Source organism: Platalea leucorodia, assembly GCF_965183815.1.
Source record: "Platalea leucorodia genome assembly, chromosome: 13".
In the NCBI taxonomy this organism is placed as follows: Eukaryota; Metazoa; Chordata; class Aves; order Pelecaniformes; family Threskiornithidae; genus Platalea; species Platalea leucorodia.
The window spans coordinates 8,146,985-8,168,504 of record NC_138835.1 but is presented as its reverse complement, the minus strand read 5'-3'; the positions used below and the strand labels follow the sequence as shown (position 1 = coordinate 8,168,504).

Genomic DNA, 21,520 nt, shown 5'->3' with positions numbered 1-21,520 from the left:
AGACAACTTCAGTAAAATATCCAAGTCAAAGCTAACTAGAAAGCTACAGTGGGAAGAGAAGGAAGGAGACGTTTTGCTTGACTTAAGATGATGGATTTATAATAGATAGCTTAAAACGGTTCCCTGAAGTTCCTACATGTTGGAAAGCTCCTATACTGGAAATGCTCAGGATGGCTAAACTATGGCTAAGAGAAGCCAGAGCTGTTTTAAACAACCAGATAATGTCTCAAGAAGCATGACTCAGCATCTCACAATGAAAGCTGTTGTAGTTGAGGATAAGACACTGAGAAACAAAACAAGCAAGTTAACATTAGGTAATAATTCCATTCCTTTGTTACTGGAGGCAGAATAAAGGGCCGCACATTACCAGAAATGGAAAAGTCAGTTGTGTGTGCCAGAACATTCTGTACATTGTGTCTTTTCTTGAGATTATGCAAGTGTTTGTTCTTTAAATGCAGGCTTAAAGCATGTCACACACAAGAGTGCTAGATCAGCTAGAAGACGACTTTTCACTATTCCTTTTTGTCCCCAGACATGCGATCTTTTTCAATTAAGGAATCACTCAGTATCACTTGTTTTTCTAAGACACAGTGAGATGCAGAATTAATCCTGAGTGACATACAGATTGAGCGCAGCTACTCTGTCAAAGAGAATGGTTAGCAGCCCTTCAAGGACGAGGAGTTAAATATATCTCTCTTACATGTATGATGTCCACATATTAATAGCCTGCATGCATGTCCTTATGCAACTGATGTAAAATTGCTGGTTCTGACATTTAGGCTTTCAAATTACGTACTGTTCAAAAGAAACATATAACCTGCAGTTTGATAGAAAAAGTTTGGAATTATTCTTTACTTCTCAGGATCTTAACAACTGCTGGTATTGAGCACTGGACATTTTCTGCTCTTTCTTACAAGACGCAGGAGAAAAAAGTGAAACTACTATGATTCCTTCAGAAATACTACTTGTAAAAACACATGCTGGACAAGAAGGGATATGCAACACTCAGAAGCACCCAGTAAAACTAAGAATCTTGCTATAAGAGAAGGGGTAAGTAAACAGTGAGTTTTCCTAGTACTAATAACTGATTGTTATTGAAAGTATTTCAGTGATTCCCATAACCGAAATCATAAGTGCAAGAAGGCCCAACACAGCTTCAAATATCTCAGAATGGTGGTGTCAGAGCCTTTCTTTCCCTCTTATATTTTGCTTTTTGCCTTCCCCCACCATAACACTTCATATCTCTGGCCAAGTTTCTAAAAGATAATTGAGGTGCATTCTTTGGCTCTAAAGAGTTCCTAAACACTACAGTAACAGCTATTTCAAACTTATGTGCTCAAAATGCTACTCACCTAAATTAAGTGTTTCCGGAAGCCCATCTTCAGATCCATCTTCAGAGCCTCCTTCTATTCGTTCTCCTGCTCCATTTTCATCCAGACTTGCAATCACATCACCACAGCACGTCCTCGAAGCAGCTGAAGTCTCTCCATCAGTCCGCCTGTCTCTCTTATGTACTCTGGAATGAAGGACTAGCTGGTGGTACGTCCTGAAGGCTTTACCACACTCTGAACAGTGCGTTGGTTTCTCTTTGTTCTGGGACAATTTAGAATCCACCTCCATAGAAGGCACTTCAGCACCGGGATGTTTCAATTTGTCTTGGGATAAGTTACCACTCCCTGTGTAACTGCTGTTTTTATTTACTTTTGGCTTTCCTGTAGTTTCAGTCTGGCTACCTTTATTTGCATTCCAAATTTCACCAAGTTCTTCTTTATCAGAAGATGAATCATCATTGTCTGTACTTCCTTCTTGCCCTGGTTCTTTAATTTGGCCATGGCCAACTGCAACTTTACCTTTGGTAGCCAGCTGCCATGCTTGATATGTGTTGAAAGGATCTAGTTCAGCTATCCATTTCACAGGTTTTTGTGATTTGTCATTTTCTGGAACTAAGTTTGGTCTTAAGTTCAAGAATCGCAAAAATTCCTCTCTTTGAGACATTTCTTCTGCTTTAGGTTCACCAGTCACTTGGGGGCTTTCACCATTGGGTACTGATTCTTTGGTGTGTACTTTACTGTGCTCAATTAGAGTCTCTTTATTGAGAAATAGGAAACCACAAACCATACAAATTTTGTAAGGTGACGTTACATTTTCAGTTACATGCTCCTGCACCACCTCATTTATTGTTATGGGGCTTTCAGAACCTTGTTGGTGCTTGTTTCTAGAACCAGGCTTTCCAGTATGCGTTCTCATATGATTTTTGAGGAACCACGGCTCTTTAAATCTTCTTCCACATACATTACACCAATATGTGAAAGAATCTTTATGCTTTTTCATGTGTGCCTCAACGTCAAAAGCCTCATCAAATGTTTGTCCACAAACTTCACAACTAAGTTCTTCACTGTCCTTTTCATTGTTTGGTGAAGGCAAATTTGTTCTTACTTGACATTTATCTAGAGGACTAAGATACTCTGCCTCAACACGCAGGACAGCTGGTTCACAAAGAGTGGGCCTATGCTGAGTTAAAACGTGCTTACCAAGTTCTTCAGGATGCTTAAAAGTCTCATCACAAAACATGCAGTCCAGAGGCATGCAGCCCTCAGCTTGCAAGAGGAACTTTTCTTGCAAGCTTTTGTAAGAAATTGTGTTTGTTCCTTTTATTGTCATTGAGGCATCATTATTCTCCATCTGTGCACCAACGGTACTGGCTATTCCATCCGGTCCATCCATGTATGCCAAGAGAGGCTGAGTTGGCATGTTTCCTATGTTCTGTTCCCTATCACGTGTTTTAATGTAAGGTTTCAGTTCTTTGGGGATGCTCACTGATCACAATAAGGACACTTGTAAAGTTCTCCAACATGTGCTTACAAGTCTGCTAAGCTAAAAAACCTCAGCCAGGAAAAATATTTTTTTCCACAAGCAAAAAATTATTTCTTTTTCATTTTTACCTGTGTTCACACATCACTGAAAGCGTATCCATCGGTTCTCTCAGTGACGGGATAAGGTTTTTTTTGAACTATTTCTTCTGATTTTTCAAGTCGGTAGAAACAGTCAGTTGCATTTAGTTTTTTTGTACAAACATTTCAAATCGTTGCATCGGGCAAAATACACTCAAGGACAAGTTCAGTGCCACACAGAACTCCAGCACCTGGAGAAGAGAGAAAATAGTCAGTCAGACTTGTCAAAAGAAAAGGAAGGTATTGTCTCCCAAATAATGAAAACATTAGGGCTAGAGAACTATTGAATGCTCTTGAACACAGAAGGCATGCTTTTAATAAATAGTCAATGAGGGACAGCTAGAAGAAACCCTGGTCACCTTTCTACCCACCACAGTCAAAGGAGTATGGTCTTGAACATCCCTGTATTCCATTAGCTGGGCTTCTGTATTAAGATTGCTATATAAAAACAGTACTTTGTCTACTATCTATTCTAAACCTACTCTTATCCAGTTACATAAAGCTGCTGAAACCATATTTCAGTACATAAATTACTGAATTCATAAAAAGTAAATGCAGCAAGCCAAAGTAACCTTTCCTCGAACCTGTGAAACCAGTGTTTAGAGGCACAGTAAAACTACTTGTTTGTTCTCTAAAGGCTGTTGAGCAAGAGACTTTTTTTTTTTTTCCCCCCAAGACTAGACCGCCTGGAATTAGCTTTCATAGTTCTGGTACACAGTAAGTGTCAGTACAAACCTTGGTATTAAGTACTCAAAGCTTTTACTATCATCTGCAGATTTACAATCTCTGTGACAATTTTGGGCTTGCACAATTAGATCACCTCAAAGTTTGAAATAAACTAATTATACTGTTTCTTTAACAGGAGTTTAGTATTTAAATCATCCAAGAGACCAAATATTACACTTTAAAAGGAAATGCTTCTAATTTCAAATTGCATGCAACAAAAAAATGTGTTTTATTGATTATACTCAAAAGGGAAGGTTTAAGATTCCACAATATTAAAAAGGGTTATAATATAGTTAATCACGACTCCAATTTAAATCTTTAAGTCTACAAGAGTTATAATGTCTGCTGGCAGCAATTAATACCCACGACTCACTGGGCTGTCCAATTATAGTATTGTGGAGTTCAGGACTCTGCTTGATCAAATTTCTGGATAAAGGAAAAGTCTACCAAACTAATAGAAGACCATATAAATTGAAGAGGAATCATTCTGAGATGAGGCACATTTCCAAACACATGAATATCTAATGAAAAGAATGCATTCAAAATTTGACTCAAACTTTAAACTTCCACAAATTATTTCATAAAAGACAGCTGGCCAGTGATTCACATTACTTGAATTAATATGTCTCAAAACACAATATGCTCTATAGCTCTTACAGCAGAAGACAGTATGGGCAAAGTAGGGTTTTAAAATTCATCTCAACTTCCACCTCTGCCTTGCTTTTATTTGGAAAAAAAAGGAAACATTTTGTTTCATTTCAGCCAAAGAAAGGGTAACAATTCAAACACAACCCTGTAATAGTTCAGGCTAGAGAGACTTCCATGACAAGCAGTTGCAGCAGGTAAAGATGTAGCTATCTATGCCGCTGAGGTTACTTTCTCCAGCCTTTTCTGATCAGCGGTGCCAGTCAGACAGAAAAACGTGATCTTAAGCCATTAAATCTTAAAACTTTTCACTAGAAATCAGCCACCAGAACTTGACCTGTTTATGCAGTTCAGCGGCCCAAATATGTTAGCAGATAATGCTCCTGCTGGCAGAACCAGTATGTCTAACAGCCATAGGAGGTTAATGGGACAGGACCTTTAACCAGCTGAAGCGAAAATGCAACTATCTCTATCTATAGACCCAAGGTTTGATACCATGCCTTCAACTATATTGGACACCTTTACCTACCACAGAACAGCCAAGCCCCGGTAAGATAACCACCTGGGAAAGGAAACATGACAACATTGCTAGGAGTAATAGATCCAACATCTCAAACACTTTATTCACTCACTGCACTACAGCCTTGCCCTGAGAATACTCTTTGGTTTTAATTTGAAAAGTTTGCAGCTCCTTTTCCACCATCATGCAGACAACAGGATCCTGGAGCCTAAGGAAGATGGCTTAAAAAAACCCACCAGAATGTCAATACAGAATAAAATTCTTGTTGCCAGTTGCTTGTCTTCCATTTTTTTCTGTAGCTCCAGAGCTTAGTGTCTTCATTGCCTAGCCCTCTAATCCAGGCCTAGACAATGATCAAATCTAACACCAAGAAGCTTCTAGCTTTTCTAAACCCAAGTTGGTTCAGGACTGGGCCAAAGACTCATCATATGCTAAGTTAAACACAAATGAAGGGATCTTGGGCGGTAGGGTAGAGAGTGCAAGAGGGAACGAGCCGCTGGCTGACAGGTTGGTTGATAGCAACAAAACATAGATTTTTCTGCAGCCAAAGTCTCTTTTCTAACTACGCCCTTTATCCCCTTTTTCAGTTTTATCACTGCCATGATTAACACTTCCTCTCTGCATAATGACTCAAAAATCTTTTGTAATGGGCAGGTTCAGTCTATGGTGCGACTGAATTGCTTCTATTGCTGCCTTTGCTTTTGCCTTTTTACCTGCCCCATTCAGTTTTGACTCTGGCTTTCACTCGCCCCTATAGGCAGATGAACCTATAACAAAAGTTTGAAGCTGAAGTATTCAAAAAGCTTTCCCTTTTGTAAAACATAAGGAAAAACATATCAAAGGGTGCTGGTTAGCATGTTTTACTTCATGTTTCGACTTGCCGTTTTGTTCTATTTCTACTGTAGTTTTAAGAGGTATTTTTTACACAACAGGATAACATGCTGCGGCAAAGCTCATGTGCATAAATGGAGATTATCTGCCTGAAAATAATTTACTTGCAAACCAGAACTGAACAGCAACTTCGAAAGGATCCTGAACGCCAATAATTAATATCCAGGCAAGATAAAAAAATTGAACAAACTTGAGAGTTTAAGGCATTTATGTTCAGAGCCACAAGTAAGCGCTCTGCAGTAACAGGTATAAGAACCATCCTACAAAAAGGCCAGAGGCATTTCTGGGGCATCAAGTCAGAGTCAAACACCAGAGTGCCTAAAGTCCCACGTACTGAATTGCTGAGATGCGTCACCACCTATTTCCTTGCCAGTGTCTACAAATACAGAAAAAGCTTATTACACTTTATTACGCTTCCCACTTTGTGGCATTACAACATAGACACAATAGAGCAACAAGAATTAAGTCACTGTAGAGAGAAAACAGATGAAAACCAGCAGAAATCCGCACTCAATCCCCTATCCTCCACAGCATTCAGGGATCAGATGAGGGTAGAAGAGACAACCCTTGTAACAGGGACCACCACACACGGTTCGACTCAAACAATGTAGGATAATACAAGCATTTTGTAAAAAACACGTGCTTAAAGATATATTAGAATTTAAGGGACAGGCATAGAACACGTCTAAGGAAGGCCCTAGGTTGGTCACTGATGTGTGAAAAAATCTACCTCAATCAATCAATAATGTTTCCTCTGGTAAGCCCTTTGAGAACGGGTCTGTTTCATTCTCCTCTCATTTAAATGTATCAAAGCAGACATTACTCAGCTGTCTAAAAAACTAACCTGTCCTCACAACTGCATGTATAAATATAGAACATGGAACTTTAACAGGAGTTTGGATCCAAATTTTCTTAGGTATCAATAGGTTTGAACAAGCCCTTTGGAGACTTCTTCCATGGCTCTTCAAAGCACTTTACACACCTCTGCCAACCTGCGTTAGCTGCTGAATGCTTTTCAAACTTTCACTGTTTTTAATAGGAGGCTCTGAACACTTTTGAAGAACTGGCCACAGCTCATCCTCTAGGCAGCATTGCAAAGCAGAGCAAGATATTCCTGTTCTAGGAATCCGAAATGTCTACTTGCAGTTCAGGTAACTATTGTTCTTGGATATACCATCATATACAGGAGATGGTACCTATGGACTGAAAAAAAATTGCAGGTAGCACTTCTGAAGAAAGCTGCAGATGCAACTAGACAGAATTATATTTAAACTGAGAAGAAAAAAAAAAAAGATAATACTACTAGAGTCAGAAGGTGAGCTACAAAGCTCTAGTCTTATTTTTGTATCTGGCGATTACACACTTCACTGATTAGATATATGGCTTTTACAAGTAGGCATGATTTTACGCTCTCACTGTTTAGACAAGCTAACGCATGCTAAAACTACAAACCAAATATCTACACTAGGATTTTATCCATTATTAACGAAACCTTTCTTTCTAGTGAAGATAATATTATGCCTTGGATTTGAGGACCAAAAATGCTGATTAATTACATTCCTGTAATTCAAAACCCTGTACGCAGCAGCAAAACTGTCAAGAGTTGCCTTAATTCTGTACTATTGCTTCCTTGGGAAAGTGGACAACCTGCAGCTTTGACGAGCACCACAACTATTTGTTGCTGAAGATCTGTATATTAGCTCAACAAAAAAATACAGTACCTGAGGTTTCTTCTGTTGTCTTTCACTTTCAGAAGACAAAAGAACAGATGCGACACACCAGTATCAGTCAGAAATATTGAGTAAAGGAACAGAACAAAACAGGAAATCCTTCCTTCCAATAGCTGAAAAGCGATAAATTTGCTACAGATTAACTCAAGGTTGAAAATAAAGAATGACTATCCCTCCTCACAATAAAGTGACCCAAAACATCTTGACTTCTGACTCCCCTATCCATTTGTAAATGTCAACATGCATCTCACACCAGAGTCCAGGGCCCACATGTTCCAGTGGTTGCTGCAACTGCCTTGAGGTGAACGAGCAGGTCAGGAGGAACCTGCCTGGCTCAGCACACCTGGACATTTCCTAGAGTGCTCTGTCCAGAAGTGGCAAATGCTTCTCAACTGCAGGATGCCATCTACTGTACTTTACTCTTCCAACAGTCCGGAGCCTGAGCATTTAGCAAACTTCAGTTCACAACTGAGTCATATTTGGCTATATGGCCTTTAGTCAAATATTTCAACAGGTTTGCAGCAATACCCATTATGTTTATAAACACCACAAAACATATAAATAAAGATTGAACTGGACAGATGAGAACATCTTGTTTCATTACACTTGCCACACAACCCAAGAACCACACCAAGAAGCTGCTGCATATAAATAGATTATTAAAACAGAGAAAATTTTAATTAAGTGCCTGTAGAGAAGTTTAATTTATTTTTATTAAATTACACAACCAAAGACAACATATTACAGTCTCAAAGATTTCTTTGGGAAATGACCTATCAGTAGTAATTTTATTGCATTTCTACTTCCTGCATTTCAAAATTTCCATGAATATGTAATAAAAAACTCTAGACACACCTTCCAGAGAATAGCAAAGTCTAACCATTGAATTTCCCATTTTAAACACTACAGAGCACTGGGAATAAAAGTTGCATAGCTAGCATCAGGAAAAACAACTATACCTTGCTAATTCTGTGCTAGCAAAACTAGTGTTAAACTGCAAAAGCAAGCTGGAACAATTACAGAAGTTAACCTAGTTGCTGCAACACTTTCTTAAAAAGAGAAGTGAGAAAACTAGAAGTTACAGCTAAGTATATGATACTTAGTTACTCTTCTGTATACTAGAAGATAGGTACTCAGAAATAACTACCTCAGCACACTGTTAGCAGACCCTTAAATTCAAGGCCAGTAGCAAAGCTACCACTGTCTAACAGATGACCGCTTTCTTTCAGTATCCTGCTAAGGTTCCACAAGGTTTCAAGTCCTACATAAGCCAGTGGCAGCAAAGAACGAGAAACCCACACTCAAAAACTCACCAGAGAGCCAGCTGCGGCATATTAACTACCTTAATTATTACTGTGTCTACTTGACTTGAGAAACTTTCATGTTCAACTCAATTCCACTTAAAAAAAATATATATTCAGTCTTCCTCATGTTTCAAAAAGTTTCAGGATATTAAGAGTCATTTTACATGAAACATTCTTTTCTCTTGGTATGTTTACACCCCAGAACAGGTTGCTGCTCTTTGGCATTGCTAATGAAATGGACTTTATACTGCTGATTGCTTATTGGAAACCACAAGTTATTTAAACACTTTTTTTATTTCAGTCTAAAAGTTTTGCTTTTTCAGAATAGTTGTTACAGTTCTATCTAGTGAACATAAATAAAACGAACCAGTTAACATCACTTTTTCCTCATTGAGACCACAAATAAAAACTACCTTACAGATACCATCTATTTTGTCTGGGCACATTTATATTCAGGTATAACATCGATCATAGGCAGAGTAGCTCATACATAAATAAATACAACTTCAAATTCTCAAATAAAAGCCTGAGCTGAGGCAGAACTTAGCTTATTTAGAGCATCTCCTTTTTTTTATACCTATATCATTGCATAAAGCTAAGCCAGTTGCACCACACCTAGTACACACACAGGATATTAAGCAGAAATAGCATCCCCAAGCAGTTGCTAACAATATTCAAGAGCTCCAAACTCTCCAGATAGTACCTATAGTGTCCTAGGTTGTGTGTGTAGTGTTTGCAGAACCCATCGGCGACAATGGCTCCATTGTATGAGCAGTACTGGTGTGCCGTGGCCTTCGCAGGCTCCTACCTTGAGTCAGAACGTGAAGCAAAGTGTCATTGTGAGGTTCTGATTTACCAGTTGCTCCAAAACATTAGTCAGATTTCCAGACATCCACAGCATAAAATTTCAAGTTTGCCTCTACAGGTATTAGGGTTTTTATGGCAACCACATAACTTCCTTTCTCCATTTAAGAAGAAACACATACATGTCACACCTCATGCAATAAGGTGTTTTCCTGTATTAGATAGAAATGCCTTTCCTACCCCAATTTGAGGGAAGGGTAGGCCCTACATCTAGGGAAGACTGCATTATTTGCTGCATAGACTGTGACCTTATTTCTGAAAGGGTACAACTGCCCATCTGCCTATCACTTACGTTAAAACACTGGAAAGCTATAAAAGTCAGCACAGTTGAAACATTATTTTGCAGAAGAGTCAGGTTTTCTTCATAACACTACATGAAGCCGACAACTTACTCTTCATTACTGTGTGTTCTATTGCTTTCTAGGGAAGGGCAGAGCTACTCCCTTCTATCTTTTAACAGTAAATCATTTTAACACAACTTCCCAGTATATTTCTTTGTTAACGGAGAAGCATGTGAGTCCACGTAACTTTCTCATCCACACATGTTTTTATTCCAAGTGTTCAAGTACAAAAATGTTTTTAAATGAAGTTTGTTAACAGTTCAGTCTGACAAAGAGCTAACATGAGTACCTTTAAAGGAAATGGAGATTTAGGGGGAGGAAGGGGAGGAAGAGAGTTGTTTGTTTCAGTTGCAGGAAAGATCAAAACGAAGACGTTAAGGTTGAAAAGAGAACATAAAAGATGACCCCAAATTGGAATTTCCACTCCCTAAATCTGCAAACTTAAGTCCCCCTGTTAGTCTTCATCCTTCAGGCTTAAAGTTTTCAAAGTTATCCTAAACTTAAACTCTTAGAGGGGTTTTCATGGCTTATCTTTTTACCCTCTCTAAGAGAGGCTACTCTGTTTTCCTCAGTTACAGTCCCTTCTAACAACACTACAGAGCTTCCCAATGCAACGATACTAAGACAATTCATAAAAACAGAACTGAAGAGAGAGAGACATGTATGCAAGAATGTTATTATCCAGGCATTTCTCCACAAACACTTTAGAAAGATTTTGTATTGAAAGCTCTTTTGTAGTCAGATAAGACAGACACACATGCAAGTCATTTTCCCCCTGAAGTCTAGCAAACAGGATTTTAATCACCAGTGGAAAATAACTAGTAGTTAATAATGAACAATATTAGGAAAACTCCCTCCCCCCATTTCAGACATCTATACTAATAGAAACAAAGGATATCCTTTCTCTAAAAAACCTTTTCCTGTGGAGTCCCTTTTTCTTTAAGGCTATATGTCTAACAGTGTTTTGGCAGAGGATGGATGAGCTGAATGTGTCTCCTCAGTGAACTGAATGCTTCTTCTATCAAAAGATGTAATTATTCCTTTTAAAGCAGAGAACATATAAGCTTGCATCATTTTGCACATGTTTTTCCTCCACTGAACAAGAGCAAATATAAAAGAAACTAATTCTTGGCATTAAAGGAGGAAGTGCTACAAATAAGTATTGACTTTTAAAGTTCAGAAGGACTGTTCTAACAGCCACACTTTTTCCCCTTTTTTCCCCTCTGATTAGGAGAGAATTTCTCAGGAACTATAAAACTAAAGCGTACTTTTGACAATATGAAGTGGCCAATACGTGTTGTAGAAAGGCTGAAAGACACAAGAGCGATCCTATTTAAAATAAAGTCTGAGACACATTTCACCACTGCTATAAGATGATGCAACTTCATTAAATCAAGAAGTTACACGCACTTAAACTGGCAATGACCCCTTACCTTACAAAACAGTTTATTGTTCTCTCCACAGCAGGTAAAGACTGTCTTGGTGGAGTGAGCGATACATTTTTGTTGTTGAGTCAGTCTCACCTTACATAGACTGCCTTATATGTTTAGTCTTGGTTTTCATTTGAAAGAAGGTATTTTCAGAGACCTTAAAAGCAAATTTTACTTTTTTACTTCTTGGCAGAAGCATGTTAGGTCTCTCCAGTGGCCACAACTACAAAGAAGTGGTAAATTCAGAGTTCACCAAATTAGACTTAATTCCTTATTACTCAAGAACCAGGAGATCCCCTGTAGCAATTATAGGCAAGTTGCATCCCTTTGGGCAGCATCTGGGAAATAACAGGAAAAGAGATACTTCTACTATTCCTGAATTTGAGAGAAGTAGTCACTTCCAAAGAGTTAATTTTGTTAAGGTCATTACTCTTCCCTAGTGCTCTCACCTGATTTCAACTCTGAATCTAACTCTCACCCAACACCGCTCAAACCCCTGTACCTTAGAAGAAAAAGCAGCAACTTCTTACCCCTCCCCTCCACATAGCACAGACTTTGAAGATGTCACTTTCAAACATATCCCCAATTATGTATTCGCAAAAATCAGTCTTGAAAGATGGAGAAAGGTGCACAGTCCGAGGAAAGCCATCTACTTCTACTTAAGTCATCCCCTGGACTAGCATCTGAAGATACTAAAATAGAAAAGTGCTAGAAATAGACACTTCAAATAGCTGCCTCCTTTATTCCATTGAGGTGGGAGATCTTCCCGAGACCCACATAGACTGATGGAGACTAAACCTTTCCAATTGCCTAGCATTACATTATCTCACACTAGAGGACTGAAGGGATGTATGTGATGTAGCCCAACACACTGGGCTTCAGAGCACCAGACTGTCCTAGAAAGGAGAGTTCGCATCCACAAGAAACTGACTGTTCAAACAGGCAGTTGTTTCATACACAAATTTTACTACCATAAGAAAAAAAAAGATTAGAAACGAACATTAAAGCTAAACAGAAATTGTGGCTTCTCCAGACCACCTTTACATCCGTTTTCCTTACAACGTACTAAACATGATAGTCTTTGGAGTACATCTTAATTTGCTTCTTCCTACCTGTGTATTAAAAGAAAGAGAGGCTGGCATAACCCCAAGGATTTCACCCAACCAGTTCTCAACTATCGTTATGAAGTGTAAACACAATACAAGGGCCTTTAATTTCCCTTATGTAGTTTATGTCAGAGGTAAACTGCACTCACTTTATTACACTGAAAAATGCCAGTGTACCCATTGCGCATAAACAAACTCAGACTTTGATACTTTTAGTTACATAAAATCTTTAGCACATAGAAAATCACTATCCAGCCAATTATTCACTTATACTTGGATGGGTTTGTGCTCAAATCTTTAAGTCACACTGATCTACATAGATTTTCCTGCATATTCTAACCACATTTCCTCTTGTACTTTCTTTTGAAATTCTCAAGGCAGTCTGATAACCAATTCCATCTTCTGCAATGAACTCAAAGACATGATATTTTGAAACAAGTATGTCACCTATATTTTTGATTTGTAACTCATTTTTCCCAGCACACACATTGTTTTACCTTGAAATTTAAAGTCTGTTCTTATCATACCACTTAACTTGCTGCCCCCTTAAAAAAAAAAAAAAAATAAGGAGGAAGACTCAAAAGAACTAGATTTATGATAAGGTATAAACTATGCTCTGACCAAAGTCATATGATTATAACAGTAGAAGTTGTAATGGTTTTTTTTTCCCATTGACATACACCCAGGTCTGGCATAAATAAGTTTTCATTAGCAACAAAACAAGATTATTTGGGAATTTCACTGAAAAAAAAGTTGATTTCTAAAAGCAAATAATTCTGAGAGTAGCTTTCTGTTTGGAGGTGCACAAAAATCTAGGTAAGTTTAGGCTGGAAAAGTGTGTTTAGTTTTTTTTTAATCCTAAAATACAACACATATTGAGAATCTTACACAGCTTGGTAATATCCTTTTCCTTACTTTTGTATTCAGTTGCAAATCTCTTGTGGTATGAGTCACAACTCTCTAAAAGCATGCATACAGTAGTCAGCAGAATCCCCTGACTGTATTAATGCACCAGAAAGAAAAACTTTTTTGTTACTAAAGTCACCTTAAAAAAAGGAGGTCAAGGGTCATCAGAAATGACCCAAAGTCCATTAAAAGTAAATAGCAGTTTGAAATTAATGTAGTTATGAGATGTGGAAAGAGTATCTGATTGGAACGCTGATGTTCTAAATCAAGAGTCTCAAAAATAAGAGGGCTGAGCTGGCAAATGGCAGCCCTGCTGTAACTGAAATGTACTGTCTTGCTATATTTAAAGACAATACCTCAACAGTTAAGTATTAGAACATTTTAAGTGAGATAAATAAGCATAAGACACAGGCAAATATCCTTGGTTATTTAATCATCCTGAAAGCAGTGTGGAAGTGTGAGGGTGAGTTCAAAGGTCAAACTCTTCTTTCAGCTTCTCGCAAAGAAAAGAAAGCTTAGTCCATTTTACCTTAGGGAAGGGGGGACTGTTCTTTCCATATGCCAGCAGTAGTTACAGCATTTCATAACACAGGAAAGAGGGAGTGTATTTACATATACAGTGTATGGAATCTTTTACTAGGACAATGAATTCCAAATCAAGATTCAGGTTAGAAAGAGCTGGGACAACAAAAAGTCCCAAAGAACAAAGGGAAGTTAAAATTTACTTAACATTTCCCCAGAGCTTCTTAATTACAAACTCTCAGATTTTTCTAACTAGAAGTTTATTGTAATCACAGTTTTGAAAGTCTAAGTGAAACCCACAGTTCCCTTTTAAAATTATTTCCCCCGATCACAGTAATAACTTAGCACTTTGTTCGTATAAAATATGACATTAATCTATCAACATAGTTCTAAATGAAAATATAGTAGTAAGGAGAAGAAGATACATTCTGAAGATTAGAAATAAGTGCTCAAAAAGGAATTTTCTTGAGTGTGATCTAACGAAAGGGGAAACCAAAATGAAGTAACCTTTTGTGTAAGACAGTCTGATAAAAGGTGCTAAAGTTTATTATCTTTCTCCTTCTATCCCCTACCCTAAATCTTGCTCTCCCCACCCCTACCAAAACAAAGCAAAACAAAAAAAAAACATTATTCACTTAAAATGAAGGGGGGGAAAAAAAAAATAAAAAAATCCTCTAATCCAAAGCCTGGAAGCCATTCTCTAAAGACTACTTAATATGAAACTTTGTTTACAAGATACAAATATAGCCTTCTTACCACATTCAAAACCAGAAAACATCCACTTATTTAAAGAAATGTTTTTTCTATTTTGATCAACAAGGACATAGGTATTCATTTTAAATTTAAATTCAGCCCCAACAGTGCCATATGAATGTTTTAAATTCATATATGATACGCACTGTTTAAGAATGTTTAAACAAAGGAAGTAGGAAAAGCCTCAAAATACACAGCAAAACTTAATGGCTTCAATTTTAAAATATATACTGATTGCAGCATGGTAAAATTATTCTCTTATGCTTACAGTCAGTCTTCAGAAAGAATAAGTGCAGTCAGTGCAGTAATTTGTCCCACTGGAAATTCTGTATAAAACATCTACCTAAAATAAACAAGGCTTCACAGCAAGAATCGTCAGTTGCCATTAAGGACACACCTTAAAGTTCTTACCACACAGTAACTAAACAAGTACAAACTAGTGGTGACTGTTTGCTACTTTTGTCTGAAAAGTTAATGAGATCAATTCACTCCTCAGTATCAGATCTTAAGATAATTTTCTTAAAAATGCAAGAGACAAACAACCCCAAAACATAAATATCCAGGATTCGAGTGTCTGATGTTTTATCAGAATGCCTAAGGTTCTTGTAAACACGAATATAAATACGAACATTTAAACCTGACACCACGTAATACTAAAAGGTAAAATGCTTAACTGCTAAGAATACTAGTGCTCTGGTACTGGAAGGCAGCTGTTGTTCCCCTGCCTTTTCTTTTGTTGTGCTTAATCTCATGTCAAGTCATTCAACCAACTCCAAAGCGATGAAGACATAATTGAACAACCTTAACTAAAAACTGATCTACTGTTCTTAAATAGCTATATATACTGTTTAACGACTCAAAAAGGCTAACATATGAAAAAGAATCTATAGAATTTAAATCAGCAACTCTGGTGCAAGCAGAAGAGTTGCTTGGCTGTAGGCCAAGCCAATCAATAATCACTGTAATAGCCATGTTTCTGAAGTTATTTGTTTTTCGTATTCATCATCCTAAAAACTTAAAGACAAAACTTGAAAACTCATACTGCTTTCAAGAACGAGCTGTGAGATCTAAAATCCAAAATATTTTGCACAGAATTACAATATTGCTCATTAAAAAATACGTTACAGAAAGATTAGTGATCACAAAGCCACATTCCTGCTACAGATCTTAAAATATTGACTCAGTTACAGAACTAGTAAAGGGTAAAAAAAAACCACCCTCCTCCACCCTTTCCCTCTTCCCTCCCCCTCTGCCAAAGAATGCAGTTTATCCTACTTATTTGAAACTGTCCTTTTATATTATTCAAGGAAACGCTTAAACCTTAGTGTGGACATCACAAATTAAAGTATTAGTCGTATTCCCAAACCTACAGTTAATAAGACCTCCTAAGAGCAATAAAACATGGCGTTAAAGCATTTGCAAGCCATTGTCATAGCACTGTGCTCTGATACCTTTGCAGACACAAAACCAGCCCCCACCAACCAACAAGCATGTAAGCATTGGTCAGCAAGTCAATGCCTGCTATTCAACTTGTAGTTAGGCGTTTTATTTCTGTGTCTTTCAGATCATATCACTCCTGCATTTCAGGGCCTAATAAAATGTGAAGAATGATATGCTCCCCCTCTCCCATTGCATCTGAAACTGCGTTATTTCCCTCTCTTCTTTTTCACACATTCTTACAAAAACTTCCCTTTTCACATACTTCTATAAGAAAACATTTCACTGCATCTACTTCAGTTCCTATTTCTATTTTCGATTTTCACTAGATCCTTCTGCTACTGCCTCCCCCTCAACCCCACTGGTAGAAACTGATGTAGTTTTAAAGCTCTCAAGGTCATTTCAGAAATGAAAAAAAAAAAAAAAATGTTGTTGCCTTAAAAAACCTTTAAACACACAAAACCCCTAAACTAAACCCTTTTCAAATTCAAACGCCTTTCATCAGCAGATCAATAACCCAACATAAAGATTTTTGTTCACCACCACTTCAAAACTATTACACTTCAATTCAAATACTTACTGGGAGTCACACAGCACATTTTATGGGATGGCTCATTAGAGTACATACAGACCTTACTTTGGCTGCAGGTTTTCTGTGTGGGAAACAAACAAACAACAAAAAAAAAAAAACCCACACCCAGAAACAGAGAGTCCAGTAGGTATCACGGAACAGGAATGAAATCTAATCTCTAGATATTCTAGAATTTTATTGTCCTCACTTGGCAACGTCTTTTGTTGCTTAAGAAGTCAGTTGCGGCTTATTTATTTATTTTCTAAACTTCCTATTCCCCTTAAAAAAAAAAAAAAAAAGAGAGAGAAACACGATGCCAAAGAAATTATCAGGAAGGGTTTAGTCTTGAAGACAAAGGTAAGTGAAACAAAAACTGGCAAAATGGATCAATAAACTTTTCATTAACAACCCACCCCCACCCCCCACCCCCGCCCCATGAGCCACTTACTACAAATCCTTCTTCCAGGAACATCTTTGACTCACAAAGAAAGTGTGTCTTCCCGCTCCACCCCTCCCCACCCGGCAGAAAAGGACCCCCAAACCCCAGGCTCCTCGCCCCGAGTATTTAAAAGGGAATACCCAGGTATACAATGGAAGTTTGAGACACCTACTTGCGCGGGGGGAAGCAGGGGAGGCGATCCCGGGCAGGAGAAGGGAACCGGGGACAGCGAGAAGTTTGGGGGTGGGAGGGAGCGAGGGAAGGGCTCCTCTCCTCCGCGCCCGCCGCCGCCTCTCGCCCCCTGCCCGCCCGCGGGCGCTGCGGGCCGCCCCGGGGAGGGGCTCGGTACCTGCTGCTGCTCCGCCGCGGGGGGGGCGAGGCTGGCGCGGCCCGCGGTGGGCCGGCTGCCACACACCTGGCCCCCTCCCCGGCCCTTCCACCCCCGGGAGCCGCGTCCCCCCACACACCTGCCCTTCCTCCTCCTCCTCCTCCTCTCCCCCGGGGGCGGCCGTGCGCCTCGCCAGCCTCCCAGGCGCCGGACAGCACGGGGACGGGCGGCCCTGCCCGGGGGGGCCCTCCCTCCCAAGGCGGGTGTACCCCCCAGATCCCCCTGAAACGTCCCGGCGGGCGGCTGCCCCCCCCGCGGCCAGTCACACAACCAGCCCCTCAGGGCAGAGGCCGCCCCGAGGGGAAGGGGGCTGCGCCTCCCTCAGGTGCCCCCGCGAGGGGGAGGAGGCGGGGAGGGGGGCCAGAGCCCCCTGGAAGTTGACCCCCAGCCCTCCCTCACCTGTGCCTGAGCCGCCTCCCCGGCCGGCATCCTGAGGCGGGGGCAGAGGGAGGAGGGGAGCGGGGGCGGCCGCCCGCGGTGCCGCCGGAGCCCGGACTCGGCGGCGCTGGCGCTCGGGGCACTGTTTGTAAACGGCTCCCGCCGCAGCTGTTGCTCGGGCAGCCCCTGCCTGGGGCCCCGCCCCCGCCGCCGGGCCCCGCCCCCGCCCGTGCAGGCCCCGCCCCCTCGGCGGGGCGGGCGGCTCGTGGGGCCGGCGCGCGGCAGGGCCGGGGCCGCCCGTTAAATAACGCGGAGCGGGGCGGGGGGCGCGGAGCGGGGCGGCCGGGCGCGGAGGCCGAGCGCCGCGGCGATTGTTCCCTTTGTGCCGCCGCGGGGCGAGGGGGAGCGCGGGAGTCCCCGGCGGTGCGCGGCCCCGCAGCGGCGGCGGTCGAGGCCTCGGCGGCCTTTGTGTTTTGTGATGCAGGGAGATGGCTGGCGGCCTGCATAACAAAACGCAGCGAAGGACAGTTACGGAGAGCCTCGTATCGCCCTGGCATAAAGCGCTGGGCTGCGCCGATAGCCCCCTCTTTGCAGATGTAAATAAAACCAATGCGCCTCGTGAGTGTCGGCCATCGGCCTCCTTGGGTGGCTCGTTGAGGGGCGAAATGGCCCACGCCACCCGCGTCCGCCGCGCCCTCGGCGGTGCCGCTGCCGCCGGAGGAGGGGACGCAAGGCGGGAAGGTCGCCGCTTGCTGTAGACGTCACCCCAAAAAGGCCAAGCGTCTCCCAGAGCTGGCATTTCTCCTGACAGTCGTCAGCGCCCAGCTGGTCCGTCGGGCACAGCGGGACTTACCGAGAGCTACGGAGGCTAACGTGGAATTCAGCAGAAAACGACTTAAAGAATTTCTTTCAAGTATTCCACTTGGAACCGGGCAGCTTTTTAGGAGTTAAACGCAATCCGTAATACTGTTATAATGCTGTTAGCAAAGTGCTTAATCTCTGCTAGACTCTGAGGTTAGCACCTTTTTCGAGTAAATGGGATAAGAAAGAGGTGAGCTTCCACGTGCTCTCTCCTCTTGTTTTTCCCCCAAAGACACACTGAGACCTGTTAAAGTCAGTTTGGTTTACATCAGTAGGCTTAGATCACACCCAGGGGCTTATTTGCTTCAATATAAAAATCATCCTGCCTGAATGGAGGACGTTTCTAAAATAATTGCAACTAAAATTATGGGTTTTTTTAAGTGTTTTCAAAATGTTCTCCCAGTCTAAAATGAGGTTGAAATTTAGGTCGCTTATATGGCAAATAAAGATTAATCAAAAACATTACAGAATGTGGCAATCTACTTACTCACCAGGTAATTCTGGAAGATGAAATATCTTTATTGGCCAAGTTGAATCTTGCCTCACACTAACTTGAAACAGAATTCTTTTCATGAAAAGAAGGTTAAAACTGATAAGGCCAAACTTTTAAAATACATATGTTCAAGACCTGGCCCTTCAACTAGTCATATAGGTAGGTGGTGCACCCTTACTAGTTTCCTGAAAGTTAAAAAACCTCTGCGTCAATCAGCTGTGTGAACCAAAACCACGGGGTTTTGCCTTAGTCTGCTGCTTTACAGGTTTTCAGGCGTTAGGTCTTGGTCCTCCCGCTGCTCTGAATGGTTCGAGAGTTTTGAATTGATCCAGGAGGAAACTGATGCAGGGCTTGCTGCACAATGAGCAATTTCAGTTGGTATTTTAAGTGTCATTTTTTTGCAGTATGATGTATCCGAGTGAGGTGTTTATACATGCGTGCAAAATATTCCCCTGTATTGCAAGAGCTTCCCATTTCTTTGCAACTTGCCGCACGCTAAGTTATACTATGTGACCAAACCTGATCCCACAAACGCTCCCAAGTTTAAGCATAGGAGTAGGCCAGTACGCTTCAGTGGGACTTGTAAGTTTAAGTATCGATTATTTACAAATGGCAGCATGGCAAAAAGAACAAAGTAGAATTTCGCTGGAAGTGGATGTGGGAATTACCAGTTTTGCTACACCCAATGTCCTGACTCACATGACTCTTAAAAATCATGACTGTTAAAAAATTGGTCTTTTTATTGTCTTCTCATTTTAGCATTTCTGAAGTCATTATACTGAAGACTCAGAAGCAACTTCAGGGCCCACAAACATTAAAAAATATTAGACTTGTGCTTTTGCTCTTAACTATGTCTCCTAAAAGACTCACAGGGTCAGGTTTTGCAATATTTCTTGTTCTCATGACATACCAAAACCCATTACTTCCCCCTCCCTTTTGTTTTTTACCCCTTTTTAAAAATTGTACTTTTTCAGGTGAAATATACTGACCTTCTTGATCACAAGGGATGTTTCACTGGAGCCAGGACTCTGGATGACTGTAAACATGATTTAACAAAGAACATAGAAGCCGTATGGTTTTTATCCACTGAGATATGGCACCTCTGTGGAAGACATAAGTAAAAAGACTGTTTCAGGAAAAAAATAAGAGGCTCAGAATATCTTAAAACTTTTTTTCTTTTTTCCTTTTTTCTCAAAATGCATCATATACTATCACATTACATGACTGAAATGAAAACATCCAATTTATTTTTACAGATTAGCCACAATGACCTCTGTGATTTATGCTCATGGCGTTGGAAATGTTTGATAGGAGGCAAGGGCCAACTTGTAAAAATAAATCTTATATTTTCTTCTCCCTCTGTTTTGCCTTGTGTTGAGGACATTTGTTGCCTTTCTGGAGAAGCTTCAGCAATCAATGTATTATGTATGAAGTAAAAACTTCTACAACAAATGCACAGGAAAGACTGACAGACCTGTGTTTACTGTTCTGCACTATATGTTACTACACAGTCTTGCAATATTAAACCTAGCCCCAAACTAGACTTTGGAACCAGGCAGCATGCCCAAAATTGTGATAATCTCCTCCATAACAACAGAAAAAAATAAAACAACATTGCCAAAAGCTGAAAAGTAGATTCAGTCCCCAAACTCCTAATGTACTTACATTTAGAAGTTCTTTTAAATTACATTATGTATATTTACATTATGTAAAAATCCATAATAAAGTCTTGTGAACTGGCTCAAGTCCTGCTCTTCTGCATAGTGCACACGAGACAACCCTCGCTGCCAGAGAGAATGAAAACAGAGCTGATCAGGCAACAGAAAGCCTTTACCTGAATTTAAAGTCTTTCGAGGGTTAAGTGTGGATGTTTGTCTCAAACAACTGACCTGAGTAGCAAAATACCCAGTCTATACCTGGCAGCAGGAGATCGGCCAAGTTTCATTCTTTTGCACAGGGACTCTCTCATTTTAAATTCATATTTAGGCAGCTATTAAATCTGGCCTGCCGCGTGGTTAAGGCACAAATGGGATTTAGGGGATCTGGGCTCAGTCCCAGCTCTGCCACAGACTTCCTGCGTGATCTTGGGCAAGGCTTCTCACAGGGCCCACAAACTGCAGCAGGTTTGGGGTTGGTTTTTTTTTTTTTTTTTTTTTTTAAGCCCCTGCTCTAGCAGTCAAGTCATTACATGAAATTCTCTGTTCGCTGGCATGAATAGATAAATAAAAGTAAATAGGCAGTGTTTTAGCTTTTAAAGAGATAAG

At 40.5% G+C, this 21,520-nt stretch overlaps 1 protein-coding gene across 4 annotated transcripts in view; it reads right to left on the bottom strand.

The window, feature by feature from the left end:
* Positions 1–18,034, bottom strand: part of ZNF217 (zinc finger protein 217) — a 28,748-nt gene extending 10,714 nt beyond the window's left edge. For 2 of the 4 annotated variants that reach the window (XM_082326078.1, XM_082326081.1), the window contains exons 1-2: positions 17,924–18,034; positions 1,353–3,142 (exon numbers count right to left, since the gene is read on the bottom strand). In XM_082326078.1, coding sequence (XP_082182204.1) covers positions 1,353–2,751 — 1,399 coding nt within the window. In that variant the 5' untranslated portion in view covers positions 2,752–3,142; positions 17,924–18,034. Of the gene's footprint in view, positions 1–1,352; positions 3,143–16,706; positions 16,759–17,308; positions 17,350–17,923 lie in introns of those variants that run through there. The other 2 variants (XM_082326080.1, XM_082326079.1) reach the window with 2 other exon arrangements.
* Between the last annotated feature and the right edge of the window lie 3,486 nt (positions 18,035–21,520).